Below are 16,169 nucleotides of genomic sequence, written 5' to 3'. Positions count from 1 at the left end.
ATATTACTTCTAAATTGTTAATGAAATGTTCGGATGTTACATTGCAGAGAAATAACTACCTCGACTGCATAAATTTCACTTTTGTCGACAGAAGAAGAATACATGGCAGGGTAGTTATAAGGTGAAGGGAGAGGGAATGGTGGATTCAGAAAATGTATTTTCCCTTCCTTATGTTTTAAAGATGGAGTTATCTTAAGTGTATTGTTTTCATTGGAGAGCGGAACAAAATTTAGTAATCGTCATAGGGATAGCCCGCACAGGAACCCCGGAATATTTGAATAGGAAGCATCACAGCCAAGGGGGCTGCAAATGGCTGCAACATACATTGCGGCAAGGGTAATGCAATGGTGAAGAATCAAAATTGCAAAAAAGTGAATAGACGAAAAATCTCAATATGTTGAAACATTCTGCATTGTCACTATACATTTGGCTCCTTCCAAATACTGGTACCCTAAGCTGAAGCCTAATCCGTCAGTGTGTAGAGATAGATGTGGATAGTAAAAATAACAATCTTTTACTCACATGATATAATTAAATGCTTTAAGGAGGTAGAAGTACAGTAGGTCATAACTCAACTTGAAGTAACTTATATCTAATTTGTTATGACTGAAGACGTATTTCGCTGATATTTTTACTTTGCAGATATGATTTTGAACGACTGAGCAACAACATGGGAAGAGTAGAAAGACTACTTCACTGGGATAAACCTATTGAAGAAGCTTATTTTCCTAAACTTGATAACATACTTGCGAGTAGAGTCTGGCCTTCACGTCTGAAAAATGCTAAACTTCAAGTAAGAAATTTATTTCATATACAGCTTGCATATTATTAACTTGAATGTGATTAGAATCATAATTACTTATGGAAGATCTGTAAAACATCAGGATATCAATCGAGAAACGGATGGACTCATGATTGACGTTCAAGACTTGCAACGATATCAAGAAAGAATCTATGAAGCTATTCATCAGCGGGCAGCTGTAAACGTGAGTAACATCTTTCATGTGTAACTTGTAACAATTGACTGGGTCAGCTGAGAAAGACCTGCTTCGTTTGTCTTCTCTTCTTTTTGCTTTCTAAAATGGAAGAATATGTGAAATTAATAATTGCATTTGTATAGCATCCAACTTATAGAAGTATTGGCAATTTTTGTCTCGGTATCGAGACACGTCTGTTTAATGATTTTTCTGAAGTTTCGCTAGCACGAATAGCTAGCTTGGCCCAAGTCAGAAAAATCAATAAACGCGGAAGACCCCGAGACAAATGTCAATAGGTAATACGTCAACAAATGCCCACGAAACCCTCAAAATGATCTATATTCATATAAACTATACTTCGGTTGCAAAGACGAATACGTTTTGTGGTTATCCAAACACGAACACGCTACGTACATTTGTCTGTGCGAGAAATACGATTCTTTTAAATTCATTCTGTCGTATTGCAATGTATCCTGCTGTTGTGCTTTATTGCGAGTCATGCTGTACACCAATTTTACTGGAGTCTTTCAAAGCTGTATTATAAGTTACCGGTAGTTGAAATAATTGGGATTCGTGGTATGAATACCAACTTACCCTTTTCTTTATCGGTGAACATTTCCTCAACGATGTTTTATTGAGAGTTAACTATTTTTCTGTGTCTTGTTATTATATGTTACGCAAGGTGCTGTTGTATACGTTCCATGTATTTTCTAATAATGCTTTATGTAACAATTACTCTTTGCTAAGTCAGTTGTCTGTTCTTTCTTGTGCAAGCGTATTTTAAGTGACCCTGAAGTGTACTCCTGTAAGAATAGCAAAATAGTTACTTACCTTTAAAACAAAAATTTATCAAGAGGTCGTGGGTTCAGATACACGCAAGTAGAAAACTTGTTACGTAACTATTCGTCAGGTGTTATAAAGGAGTACACCAAGTCAGAGGGGTGTTGCATATCAGCAAATAGTAGGAAGTAGCGTCAACCGGCAAGTTAGTTGCAGTGAGTGAAAGTCGCAAAATCATTTTGTTGATCGTCAGTCAAAAGACAGTCTGAAAAGTCAGTTACGTGCTTTCACAGATTGTAAATTTGTCTATTATCAGTGGTTTTTATTAAGTGACAACTGGAACTTTTGCTAGAGGATCATTACGGAAAAGGCAATTACTTCTCTTGGTGATCTGGACTGGGCTTCGCATTAAAGTCGAAAAGTTGTATTCATTAGCAACCGGACAGGAAGTTTACCTGACAGGAGGACAAACTGAATAAAATATAAAGTCTTGGATTGAGAAAGATCATGAGGCCCAAATTTTATAGGTTCGAGTGTAAGCAGCAATACAGCCAGGAAAATAGCCAACTGCAAATCTGTTGCTCAAGTGCTTAAAAAATTAGAAACGCTAAATAGCAAGAAATCAGATTTAACGAGTGAAGTTTTGCAGATCTCTATGCATATTCAAGAATACGCGAAAAATTTAGCGACAGAAGGTGAAGTTATGAAAAAGAGTTGGATTATGTCGCGGATTCTTGGAATGTTACTGCCAAAACTTCATCACTTCCGTATTGCGTGGGATAATGTAGCAGCTTCCGACAAAATTCTCGACACATTATCTGAACATTTGCGTCTGGAAATAAACGAGACAGAACAACGTAACATATCCCAAAATGTTTTCATCTCGTAAGAATATAAACACCTTGTCAAAATAAGTCAGCAGGAAAAGTTTACAGTTCAGTGTTTCAAACGAGGAAAAAACGGGCCTCCAAAGAAAGGAATAAATCATGAGCCAAATATTTAGCATATTGAAGAGTCAATTATTCATGTAACAACTGCAATCAAAAGCGTCATTTTTCCGGAATGTCCAGATTTAACATTAGACCGAAATGACACTAACGAATAGCCCGACAGCAAAGAATCGAAAGGTTTCAAACGAAAAGCACTAGTCGAAATGCGACTGTGGAATCTGTGGGGCAATTAGAAAGTAATTTAATGTAACTCTACAGTAATTACGGAGAACTTACAGGTCATGGAAGTTACATAGTGCTTTTAGGGACAAAAGCAGACATACAGATACACATCAGAGACGCCGTATAACATTCCCCCACAACCTCCACAACGTGGTCTACCTCTATGGATGTGACCAGCTGGACAGGCCTAATTAGGCGTCTTCTACCGGCTGTGACAACTGCTTATTGTAGAAGGACGACGTCACTGACTTGGGTTCACGCAACAACTGCAAACAAAATGGTCATTTTGCCATGGAGTGAATAATTGTCTCTACAATATGCTGAATATTTGTCTCAGTATTTATTTCTGCAATGTTTCTTTGCATGCCTGTATTTATCGCATTTGAGACATTGAACTGTAGACTTTTCCTGCTGACTTGCTTTGACAAAGTGTTTATATTGTTCTGAAATGAAAGCATTTTGGGAAAAGTCTGACGGTTCTGTCTCATTTAAGCTATCTTCTTTCAGACGCAAACGTTGAAATAGTGTGTCGAGAATTTTATCGGATACTGCTACGTTATCCCGTGAAGTACGGAAGTGATGAAATGTTGGTGGTAACATTCCGAGAACTCGCTACGAATTCAGCTGTCTTTAACATCTTCACCATCTACGGCTATATCTCCCACTATTCTTGAATCTGCATAGAATTTTTAAGCGCTGACTTACGAGTATCGTATTTCTAACTAATGAAATTTCTCTGCAGACCTACACTAGTTAAATCTGATTTCTTACCGTATAGCGTTTCTTATTTTTTAAGCATTTGACTAACAGATTTGCAGTTTGCTATTTTGCTGGCTATATTGATACTGACATTCAAGCCTATAAAATTTGAAACGCCTTAATTGTTTGCTGGATGGTTTTCCGCTTGTGTCATTTCTGTTTAATTTTACATTTTCATATTACCGACTTGGGTCGTCGTCGACGTTCCATTTGCGCGTTTGACTTGGTGGAAATAGTGGAACAGCATAGTATACTCTTCGCTCCGGTACTACCAGAAATCCTAAGCTGTTTTCTAACAGAGTCTAAATTCGCTCGTCAGATCTGTTAGAACTGGTGGATGTGGTCCTCTTGGTAATGTCATGAGTCTGTTCCTAACGAGGAAATATGGTGATGGTGGGGTGAGGGCAGCACTTCGTCTTCATATTGGGTTGTTGGCTTCGAGTTGTGGGCACAGCCTGTAGCTGTTTCTCACCCGTGCTGCCGAGCGTCCGGATAGCTTTTAGTTGAACCCAGTCTCTCCCTGCTTCCATCTCACCTGCCTATACGCGGAGCTATAAACTTCCACGTTATGCCTTGCTGTGCGAGATATTGGTGGGCCTTATCAGCAGAGCTGGCCGTGCACAATTCCATTACCTTTTTGTTGGCTGCTTGGAATGTTTAGACATTGCCACTATAAATGGTGTGTAGAACACCGTGTCTGTTAATAAAACTTGGTTGTGCCAAGGAAAACCGATTCGTTGTTGCATTGCGTATTTGCTCTAGGCGAACGGCTCTAGTCACAGCACAGGTGAACAGTAAAATATGGCGCTTATTTGTGGTACTTACTACGTCTTTGGCGTACAACAGCACTGCAAAATCAGCATCAGTGACTTGGAAGGGTTTGTGCGATGTCACCCAGTCGTTTGACAGTGGAGTTTCCATTCCTCGACCGGCATCGTCGCGCGTTATTTTACGTGAGAGGCAGCGATGAGCAGCCTTCTTACCGTAATAACTGCAGTATTCTCCACAGAATCGATGGCTTCAAGAGAGCCAGACTCAGTAGCCTCACACGTCCGTGCAGGATCGTACAGCCTCGTCAAGTACCTTGAGTCAGGAAATGAGCCTGCCTGCAGCAAGACAAGTATCAACACAGAGGGTGCGACGACGTGTGGAGCACTGAATGCGCAACGACTATTACTGCGGACTCCTTCGAATAGAGTCACCATGAGAGTATACGCGTGTCATGGTTCCGAGTTGGACGAATGTAGCCAGGTTGCATTTGTCATCGTTATACGCGCCCAGCACCTGGTGTCATGATATGACCTGTCATTGGGTATACACTGCTGGTTCACATGACCGGTAGTTCAAAAATGGTTCAAATGGCTCTGAGCACTATGGGACTCAACTGCTGTGGTCATAAGTCCCCTAGAACTTAGAACTACTTAAACCTAACTAACCTAAGGACATCACACACATCCATGCCCGAGGCAGGATTCGAACCTGCGACCGTAGCGGTCGTGCGGTTCCAGACTGTAGCGCCTTTAACCGCTCGGCCACCCCGGCCGGCTGACCGGTAGTTTGAACACCAGTAGTTACATTTCTGACGTGTTAAGGTCAGTGGGTGTACACTATCTTCGAGGTCTCTCTCATGTTATCTTTTAACACGATTACGTACGACCGCATGATGTGCATGCTGTTCTAAACAACAACTGTACAGAGGGCGTTCGATGACTGGCTTGGCCAATACGTTGATCATGTTCCCAGCATCTCTCACTGACTGAAACATTCGGTTGTGGGACGAATTACAGACTGGCACGCCACAACTCTCTGGGCACTACGACTACTGAAGCCTGTCGTAGAACGGAAGCAACGTGGATTGACGTAACTGTATGTAACATACAGGCTCTCTTCGACATTATGCCCAGCCGGGATAAAAGCTCTGTTGCTACCAGAGGTGTCAGCTGTCTGTACAAAATTTCGTACCCTGTATACCACCGAACACCTACAAATTTCATCATGTTCTCTTCCTGCTACAATGTATAGGCGCAATAACATAAATTTCTTTATTTATTAGCATGCTGTCGTAGTTTTATTGGGCAATAGTGTATTTATATTTACAAGGTGTGAGATCGTCGTGAATGAAGACAGTGATCAGGAAGAAGAGAATTTGTTTCTTTGATCGTAGTTCACGAACACAAAAATTATTGCTAAGCTATCGATTTGGTGGACCTTATCAGCAGAGCTGGCCGTGCACAATTCCATTACCTTTTTGTTGGCTGCTTGGAATGTTTAGACATTGCCACTAAATGGTGTGTAGAACACCGTGTCTGCTAATAAAACTTGGTTGTGCCAAGGAAAACCGATTCGTTGTTGCATTGCGTATTTGCTCTAGGCGAATGGCTCTAGTCACAGCACAGGTGAACAGTAAAATATGGCGCTTATTTGTGGTACTTACTACGTCTTTGGCGTACAACAGCACTGCAAAATCAGCATCAGTGACTTGGAAGGGTTTGTGCGATGTCACCCAGTCGTTTGACAGTGGAGTTTCCATTCCTCGACCGGCATCGTCGCGCGTTATTTTACGTGAGAGGCAGCGATGAGCAGCCTTCTTACCAATGACAGGTTTTATGCTCATCGACTAGAAACAAAGTGTATTTATTGTGACAGGGCTCCACACTGAAAGTGCTACGTACTTGACGCTGCTCAGTGAATACGCCGGCAGTGTCAATGATTGAGCTAGCATCTGAGGGCACACATCAGCGGTGTAGGAGCGAATCTTCAGTACGCTTGACACTGGACGTCAGTGGGCGAGTGGTGGGCGACGTCATCAGAAAACTGGACCAAACGTCAACGCTACATCACTTCGCTTAGTCCAGTGCCGAACGATGAAGATGAGGTTATGAGATACCTTCTGTGATATAAAAAGTCGTAATATGGTGTCAGAATTAAGGAACTATTATTGATAAAGTTTGCTAATGACCAAAGCAAAATCCATAAATTGACCAAGTTTGCATGGTAAGCTGCTGCGAATCGAAAAAAAATAAAAAAAACTGAAAGAAAAGTGTACGTTAAACGTTTCAAAATATCGGCATTATTTTTCTTAGAAAATATGTGCCCTCCTTTTTTTTTGGGTCATCAGTCTTCTGACTGGTTTGGTGCGGCCCGCCAAGAATTCTTCTCCTGTGCCAGCCTCTTCATCTCAGAGTAGAACTTGCAACCTACGTCCTCAATTATTTGCTGGATGTATTCCAGTCTCTGTCGTCCTCTACAGTTTTTGCCCTCTACCGCTCACTCTAGTACCATGAAAGTCATTCCCTGATGTCTTAACGTATGTCCTATCGTCCTGTCAATTCTCCTTGTCAGCGTTTTCCACAAATTCCGTTCCTCTCCGATTCTGCGCAGAACCTCCTCGTTCCTTACTTTATAATTCCACCTAATTTCCAACATTCGCCTGTAGCACTCTAAGGGGAAAAACGAAAAGAAACGACGCACCACGAAGGAATATCCGAATGGGATGGAAATCGATAGATGTAATGTGCATGTACAGACAAACAAATGATTAAAATTTGAGAAAAACTGGACGATTTATTCAAGAGAAAGAGCTTCACAAACTGAGAAAGTCAATAACGTATTGATTTGCCTCTGGACCTTAAGCAGACAGTTATTCGGCTTGGCATTGATTGACAGAGTTGTTGGCTGTGCTCCTGAGGGATATCGTAAGAAATTCTGTCCAACTGGCGCGTAAGATCGTCAAAATGTCAGGGATGGTTGGAAGGCCCTACCCATAATGCTCCAAACGTTCTCAGTTCGGCAGAGATCTGAGGACGTTGCTGGCCAAGACAGCCTTTGGTAAGCATGAAGACAAGCAGTAGAAGCTCTCACCGTGTGCGGGAGGTTGGCTTGGCTCTGAGCACTATGGGACTTAACTTCTGAGGTCATCAGTCCCCTAGAACTTAGAACTACTTACACCTAACTAACCTAAGGACATCACACACATCCATGCCCGAAGCAGGATTCGAACCTGCGACCGTAACGGACGCGCCGTTCCAGACTGTAGCGCCTAGAACCGCTCGGCCACTCCGGCCTGTGCGGGAGGCATTGTGTCGTTGAAGAACAGGGTGGCGCGTCATTAAGGGCAACAAAACGGGGCACAGAATATCGTCGAGGTACCGCTTGGCTGTAAGGACGCCGCGGGAGACAACCAAAGGGTCCTGCCATGAAATGAAACGTTACCCCAGACTATCACTCCTGTATGTCGAGTCATCTGGTTGGCTACAGTCAAGCTGGCATCCCACCGCTGTGAGCCATGTTTCCGGACACGTCTTCACTGGTCATCGGGTCATTTTGAAGAGGGGCTCATCGCTGAAGACAATTCTACGTCAATAAATGAAACTGTAGCATGTTATTGACTTGCTCAGTTTGTAAAGCTTTTTCTCGTGAATAAATCATCCAGTTTTTCTGAAATCGTAATCATTTGTTTGTCTGTAAAAGGACATCGTATTTACCGATTTCCGACTCATTCGGATGATTTCTTGACGATGCGGCGTTTCTGTCTTTTTTGGTTTCGAGTGTGCATGCAGACACATTAAACAATGTTTAGGAAGCGATACATAGAACGTTTTACTTTATGCATGATTTTTTCCTTTCTTAATTTCAAAGAAAATAAAGAAACAACTCCATTTTTCTCCTACAGCAGCGCTGACTTTCTCACTGCTAAAAAAGGTTATTAAATGAAAATTGTTTCATCAATTCATGTTTATATTCAGGCCAAGGATTTGCTAATTTTTTTTGTATACGTATTGTAAAACCCAAGCCATGCTTCGTTTTCAGATATTTGGCCTGGAAAGAAAAAAATCAAGTCCTCATAGAACTTTTGCAGTGAAACGAAGACAAAGCAAACTTTACAGTAAAGACTAAGAAGTCAGAAAAAACACTACTGTAACATGAGTCAATAATCAACAGGTACAGCACACAACGCACAACAAAGAATAATGTAACGACCCTCAGACGAAACACTGTACTGTGACGTGGCTGCCGTCGCTGCGGGAACCGTCCAGCACAGTGCGTCGTTGTGCCGCTCTTTCCATTGCATTTAGCGACCCCATCCATACACGAAGTGCATGTCAGCAAACTCAGTCAGTATACCTGTCCATACAGCTGCGTCAACAGCAGGCATCGAGAGCGAATGGAAGCAAGAAACACAGCGTTTAGGCCTACCGCCGAGACTTAAACTGCTGTTCGCAATTTTCTGGGCAATACACCTACAATGCTGGCAAGAAACCGAACGAAATGCCGTAACTCTGTGCTGGGCGGGCGGAGACCGTGGTTCCTTATACAAAAGTGCACAGAAGATATCCATCGGGTGCACGCTCATCATCGACAGCTTGATGTACGTGACGTCCCGGGAGAATTGGCAATATAAGGGATATGACAACAACCATAATTCGAAGCAAAAATGTCTAGTATACGTGGGCCCTACTATGCATACCGTAAGAGCCATGAGCCCTTCTCCATCTACGATACTGTGAAACAAATTTTTTCTGCTGCAAGTTTCAAGGTGAAAAAGGGTAAAGTTCCCCGTTCTGGCTCTGAACGAGTCAATCAAGCCCGAGCGACCACCGTGTCATCCTCTGACAATGGGGTCACTGGATGTGGTGTGGACGGCCATGTGGTCTGCACACGCTCTCCCGGTTGGAGTCGGGTTTCTTGTCCTTGGAACCGCAACAGATCGGCCGAGTAGCTCCTTAATTGACCTCGCTAGACTGAGTGCACCCCGTACCAGTCCTCCCACGAAGGAAACATCACTGAAACTTCTGTGAACGGAATCCATGCATTTTAGAGCCCATGTTTACTAGACTTTTTTTGCTTCGAACGATCGTTTCTGTCATTTTCCTGAATATCGACCACACTTCCTGGGGTACACTGTATACTGCTTTCTTAGCACAGGCCAATAAGTCATTTAATTATTTAATTATATGAAGATTTTAATGAACATATTAATTTAGGATATTATGTACACTACTGGCCATTAAAATTGCTACACCACGAAGATGATGTGCTACAGACGCGAAATTTAACCGACAGGAAGAAGATGCTGTGATATGCAAATGATTACCTTTCAGAGCATTCACACAAGGTTGGCGCCGGTGGCGACACCTGCAACGTGCTGACATGAGCTAAGTTTCCAATCGATTTCTCATACACAAACATCAGTTGACCGGCGTTGCCTGGTGAAACGTTGTTGTGATGCCTCGTGTAAGGAGGAGAAATGCGTACCATCACGTTTCCGACTTTGATAAAGGTCGGATTGTAGCCTATCGCGATTGCGGTTTATCGTATCGCGACATTGCTGCTCGCATTGGTCGAGATCCAATGACTGTTAACAGAATATGGAATCGGTGGGTTCAGGAGGATAATACGGAACGCCCTGCTGGATCCCAGCGGCCTCGTATCACTAGCGGTCGAGATGACAGGCATCTTACCCGCATGGCTGTAACGGATCGTGCAGCCACGTCTCGATCCCTGAGTCAACAGATGGGGACGTTTGCAAGACAACAACCATCTGCACAAACAGTTCGACGACTTTTGCAGCAGCATGGACTATCAGCTCGGAGACCAAGGCTGCGGTTACCCTTGATGCTGCATCACAGACAGGAGCGCCTGTGATGATGTACTCAACGACGAACCTGGGCGCACGAATGGCAAAACGTCATTTTTTCGAATGAATCCAGGTTCTGTTTACAGCATCATGATGGTCGCATTCATGTTTGGCGACATCACGGTGAACGCACATTGGAAGCGTGTATTTGTCATCGCCATACAGGCGTATCATCCGGCGTGATGGTATGGGATGCCATTGGTTACACGTCTTGTTCACCCCTTGTTCGCAATGACGGCACTTTGAACAGTGGACGTTACATTTCAGATGTGTTACGACCCAAGGCTCTACCCTTCATTCGATCCCTTCGAAACCCTACATTTCAGCAGGATAATGCACGACCGCATGTTGCAGGTCTTCTAGGTGCCTTTCTGGATACAGGAAATGTTCGACTGCTGCCCTGGCAAGCACGTTCTCCAGATCTCTCACCAACTGAATACGTCTGGTCAATGGTGGCCGGGCAACTGGCTCGTCACAATACGCCAGTCACTACTCTTGATGAACTGTGGTATCGTTTTGAAGCTGCATGGGCATCTGTACCTGTACACGCCATCCAAGCTCTGTTTGACTCAATGCCCAGGCGTATCAAGGCCGTTATTACGGTCAGAGGTGGTTGTTGTGGGTACTGATTTCTCAGGATCTACGCACCCAAATTGGGTGAAAATGTAATCACATGTCAGTTCTAGTATAAGATATTTGTCCAATGAATACCCGTTTATCATCTGCATTTCTTCTTGGTGTACCAATTTTAATGGCCAGTAGTGTACTTTTTAATGCAGGTATCTAGATGTTAAGCACACCTCGATTCACAAGTATATCATATCTAAAATTGGTATGTTTACTCAAACCTTCATATAATTATACAGTTATGTGAGTGTTTTAGGGAAATGTCCTCCGCACGTGTTTATGAATCAGTATAAGGCGTGCTGCTGATCACGGACATGCGCCAATAAAAGTTATATATGCTGCTTTCTAAGTATTGAACGTTGTGTTTCTGTGTGTATACTGTCTTTTCTAGAGCAAATGTACATTGATGTTTTGAAACATAGTACTTCTACGGTACTTCGCCTGTTCTTTCAGTTTGTCAGCATTGTGTAAACTTTACCAAACGAAGTTTGTGGGTATCATTCAGTATGAATATTACTTTCGTCATTAATAAACTCGACTGACATTATATATGACAATAGTATCTGTTCCCGAAAGAACAGTTACCGTTGATGACCATCCAGCTTTGCTAGAATGAACTAAAAATTAAATAACACCGTAGCTGCAAAGAGGATTTCCTTCCAGTTCCAGCTGCGTAAGGAGTGCAGGAGGAATGACTGTTTGAATACCACTGAGCGACCTGCAAATAGTCCAATATTGTCTTCACAAGCTCTACTTGAACGGTACGTCGGGGCTCCTTGAAAGTCTAGAAATTGGCTTTACCAGAATAATTTGCACGTATCTTCAAGAGCCCCCTACATCAATTTACTTCAAGAGCTCGTCATCTCAGATTCTTCAACATTTCCGTGACGTCCGAGGTACCCGAGATTTCTCAGATTCTGTATTGTTTCACGTGAATTAATTCTTGACTCATACAGAACTTTTGCAAAGGATGGTTCTCACGGGTTGTTTCCAAATACGCATAGAACAGATAAAGGTCCTACCAGAGGTAATACGGACCAAATGTTTACAAAGATACACAGAGACAAAGTGTTGTGACCACAACCAACAGCGGGAACGCCTTGGGCTGCAGAGCGGGGCCGCCAGGTGGGGAAGCCGCCGGCGGTGGAGCATGCACCACCAGGTAAACACAGGACGAGTCGGACGACAGACCAACGACAACTGACAACAGCCGACCACGACCGACTATGAGCAACACAACAAGGAAGAGATAAACAACGGAGGCTTGTGGAAACCACAACACCAAATACCAAACGTAAATCCACTCGGAACCAGAGCCAGGCAAATGTCAACAACGAGCAACGACAGGAACGCAGTACCGCCGAGATAGAAACGAAATCCAGAGCGAGTACCAGACTGGCTGGACTAGGTTTTTTTTTTTTTTGTTTTCTTTATTGTCATTTCGAAACCTGTATACAGGCAGGCCTGCAGCAGCATACTACGCCGCTCTTTGGCCGCAGAGAAACACAAAGATACAATGAAGACAATTAGAGAAAAAAGATGGTGGAAATATAAATGGAGACAAACACTTTTTAAAATACAAGGTGCCGTTCACGGGCGTAGAGTCCAAGATTAAATTGTTCAGACACTTGGACACAGACAGAAACGAAAATTGTCACACGTGAACGTAGGTGCACAAAACAAATAACACTGAACCACTTAAGCACAAAACGACGGCACACACAGAACACGAGGCGTTGATCTCTGGCGCGCGAATGTTCACGAACTGTGTATGAGTCCGGGGACCCGCCAAGAGAGGAGGAGGGGGGGTAGGAGAGGGAGAGGGGAGAGCAGATGCCATGCGCAGGGGAGACAGGGGGAAGGGAGGAAGGGGGAGGGGTAGCCTGGGGGAAGAGGGGTGGAGGGAGGGGACGGGGGAAAAGGAAAAGGAAGGGAGGGAGGGTGCCTAAAGGAAAGGACACAGGAAGTGGCGGGGGAGGATCAAAGTTGATAGGAGGGGTAGATGGAGGGGAGGAGGATGTCATCAAGGAGAGGGAGCTGGCGGAAGCCACCTAGGGAGAGGGTAAGGAGGGTGGAGAGATGGAGACCGGGTGGGCCGTGGGAATACAGGCGCGGCAGTGGGTGGGGGTGGGAGAGGAAGGGTGACACAAGTGGATGAGGAGGATCGAGTTTGCGGGAGGTGTACAGGATCCGTATCCTTTCAAGGAAAAGGAGGAGGTGGGGGAAGGGGATGAGATCGTACAGGATCCGCGTGGGGGAGGGGAGACGGATGCGATAGGTGAGGTGGAGAGCATGGCGTTCAAGGATTTGGAGGGATTTATAAAAGGTAGGGGGGGGGCGGAGATCCAGGCTGGATGGGCGTAACAAAGGATAGGGCGGATGAGGGATTTATGGGTGTGGAGGATGGTGGAGGGGCCAGACCCCACGTACAGCCAGAAACGAGCTTGAGGAGACGGAGTCGGGAGCATGCCTTGGCTTGGATTGTCCGGAGATGGGGAGTCCAGGAGAGGCGATGGTCGAGGGTGACGCCAAGGTACTTAAGGGTGGGAGTGAGGGCGATAGGACGGCCATAGATGGTGAGATAGAAATCAAGGAGGCGGAAGGAAGGGGTGGTTTTGCCTACAATGATCGCCCGGGTTTTGGAGGGATTGACCTTGAGCAACCACTGGTTGCACCAAGCGGTGAACCAGTCAAGATGGGATTGGAGAAGGTGTTGGGAGCACTGCAGGGTGGGGGGAAGGGCAAGGAGGGCGGTGTCATCGGCAAACTGGAGAAGGTGGACGGGGGGGGGGGGGGTGACGGCGGCGGCATGTCCACTGTATACAAAAGGTACAGAAGGGGGGAGAGGACGGAGCCTTGAGGCACACCGGCGGAGGGGAAAAAGGTGTAGGAGTCGGTGTTATGGATGGTGACGTAGGAAGGACAGTGGGAGAGAAAGTAGCCGATCAGACGGACGTAGTTAATGGGAAGGGCGAAGGTTTGGAGCTTGAAGAGGAGACCGGAATGCCATACGCGGTCATAAGCTCGTTCGAGGTCCAGGGACAGGAAGATTGCGGAGCGACAGAAATTAAGCTGGTTGGAAAGGAGATGAGTGAGGTGAAGGAGAAAAACGTTGGAAGAGAAGGACAGCCGAAAGCCACACTGGGTAATGGGAAGGAGGTGGTGCTGGCGGAGATGCTGGTGGATGCGGTGGGTGAGGATAGATTCCAGGACCTTGCTGAAGACCAAGGTAAGGCTGATGGGATGATAGGAGGAGACGGCAGACGGCGGTTTGCCAGGTTTAAGGAACATCGGGATATGGGAGGTTTTCCACAGGTCGGGGTAGTAACCGGTGGACAGGACTACATTGTAGAGCCTGGCCAGGGTGGAGAGGAGAGAGACAGGAGCTTCACGAAGGTGACAGTAGGTGACACGATCGTGACCAGGAGCGGCGTTGCGTTTTGTGCGGAGTGTAGCAATGAGATCCTGTGTAGTGATAGGGGCATTGAGTTCCGTGTGTGCAATGTTGTCCAAGTACTGGAAACCAGGCGCGAGGGGAGGGACAGAGGTGTCAGTTCGATTGCAGACATCCGGGAAGAGGGAGTAATCGAACTGGGGATCATCGAGGATGGAGAAAACATCAGAGAGGTAGGAGGCAAAGTGATTGGCCTTACTAAGGGTGTCAGGGAAGGGGTGATCATCATGGAGAAGAGGATAGAAGGGGGAGGGTTTAGTTCCGGTAAGGCGACGGAAGGCTGACCCGAACTTGGACGAGTTGATACGCAGGGTAGCATTTAAACGGGTGCACGTCTATTGCCAGTCCCGGCATTTATTAGCCGCAAGCAAATTACAAATGTGTCGCTGGAGTTGCCGGTGGCATCGTAGTGTGTCCGGGTCACGTGTGCGGAGGAAGGCATGGTAGAGATGGCGGGATTCATGGAGGAGGAGGACGGCCTGTGGGGGTAAGGTAGGACGGTGGGAGTGGACGGCGACAGTAGGGACATGGGCTTCCATGGCCTCAGACAAGGTCTGCTGGAGAAAGGAGGCGGCATGGGTGACATCATCAGCATGGTGGTAGGTGAAGGGGTGGCTATCGACCTGGGTGGAAAGGGTATCCCGGTAGGCATTCCAGTTGGCATGGGAATAGTCATGGACATACTTAGGGGCAGGGTTATTGCGAGGGTCGGGGCGGGGGCGACGACCGTCTGAAATGGTGAGGAGGACAGGGAGATGGTCGCTACCAATAGGCTCCAGGACATCCACCGTTGTGTTGCCAAGGAGGTTGGGGGAGGAAAGGATAACATCGGGAGTGGAGTTGGATTCGGGATGGGTGTGCTGGGGGATGGGGATGAGGTCGCCTTGAAGGGAGGAGAGGAACCGATGCCACCGCCGTAACTGGGCAGCAGAACGACTATGGATGTTGAGGTCAGTGGCCATCACGTAGGAGTAGAAGGTACAGTCAATGTGGGAGAGGAAGTCGAAGGGAATAGGGGCGTTAGGGCGAACATAGATAGTGGCGCAGGTAACGGTAAGGCTGCGGAAGAAGAGACTAAGGATCAGGTGTTCGGTTGGGTTGGGAAGGAGAGGTTGGAGCCGAATGGGGATCTGGCGGTGGTGACCAATGGCAACTCCACCATGCGCAATCGGGAGGGGATTATCGGAGCGGTGGAGGAGCTAGAGCGAAGTGTGGATGGTGTGGTGGGGTTGGAGGAAGGTTTCATTGAGGCGGAAGGCATCCACGCGGGGGGTGGCAAGGGTGTGCAGGAAGAGGTTCTTGTTGGCGGGAAGGGAGCAGATGTTGTTGAAAAGGATACGGTGCTGTCGCGCCATGACAGGGATTTAAACAAGGGTGTCAAGACGGGAGAAGGTGAAATGGGCCTGGTTATTGGAGTAGGTGGCGTACATTTTTAGTTGGAAAATGAAATGGGTGGCGAGGGATATCTGTTGGAGGGTGTGTGGGCGCTGAAAAAGATGAACATTCTGACAGATGATGGTGAGGAATCTAATGATGTCCTCAGCGGTAGGGGGCGGGCGAAGGGAATTGCCAGGAGGGGTGGGGGCGTCCAGAGGGTGGACAGGAATGGTGAGTTCAGGAGTGGTAGGAGGGGGTCGGGCCTTACATTTTTGGGAGTATGTAGGATGAGGGAGGTTACAGGTATTACAGGAGGGGGGGGGGGACTGGAGATCGGGGCACTGCCGAAAAAAGTGGGCTTGCTTACAGTGCGGACAGGTGGGGGC

The 16,169-nt window shown here is 46.0% G+C and overlaps 1 protein-coding gene across 1 annotated transcript in view; it reads left to right on the top strand.

The window, feature by feature from the left end:
* LOC124775684 (phenoloxidase 1-like) overlaps positions 1-16,169 on the top strand; it is a 178,817-nt gene that overhangs the window by 106,262 nt on the left and 56,386 nt on the right. Inside the window, exons 5-6 of the mRNA XM_047250512.1 lie at positions 643-793; positions 885-986. Coding sequence (XP_047106468.1) covers positions 643-793; positions 885-986 — 253 coding nt within the window. The remainder of the gene's footprint in view (positions 1-642; positions 794-884; positions 987-16,169) is intronic.

The sequence above is a fragment of the Schistocerca piceifrons genome, chromosome 2 (genome assembly GCF_021461385.2).
Source record: "Schistocerca piceifrons isolate TAMUIC-IGC-003096 chromosome 2, iqSchPice1.1, whole genome shotgun sequence".
Taxonomy (NCBI): domain Eukaryota; kingdom Metazoa; phylum Arthropoda; class Insecta; order Orthoptera; family Acrididae; genus Schistocerca; species Schistocerca piceifrons.
Note: the sequence above shows the minus strand (reverse complement) of the source record. Positions and strands in the feature narration are given on the sequence as shown.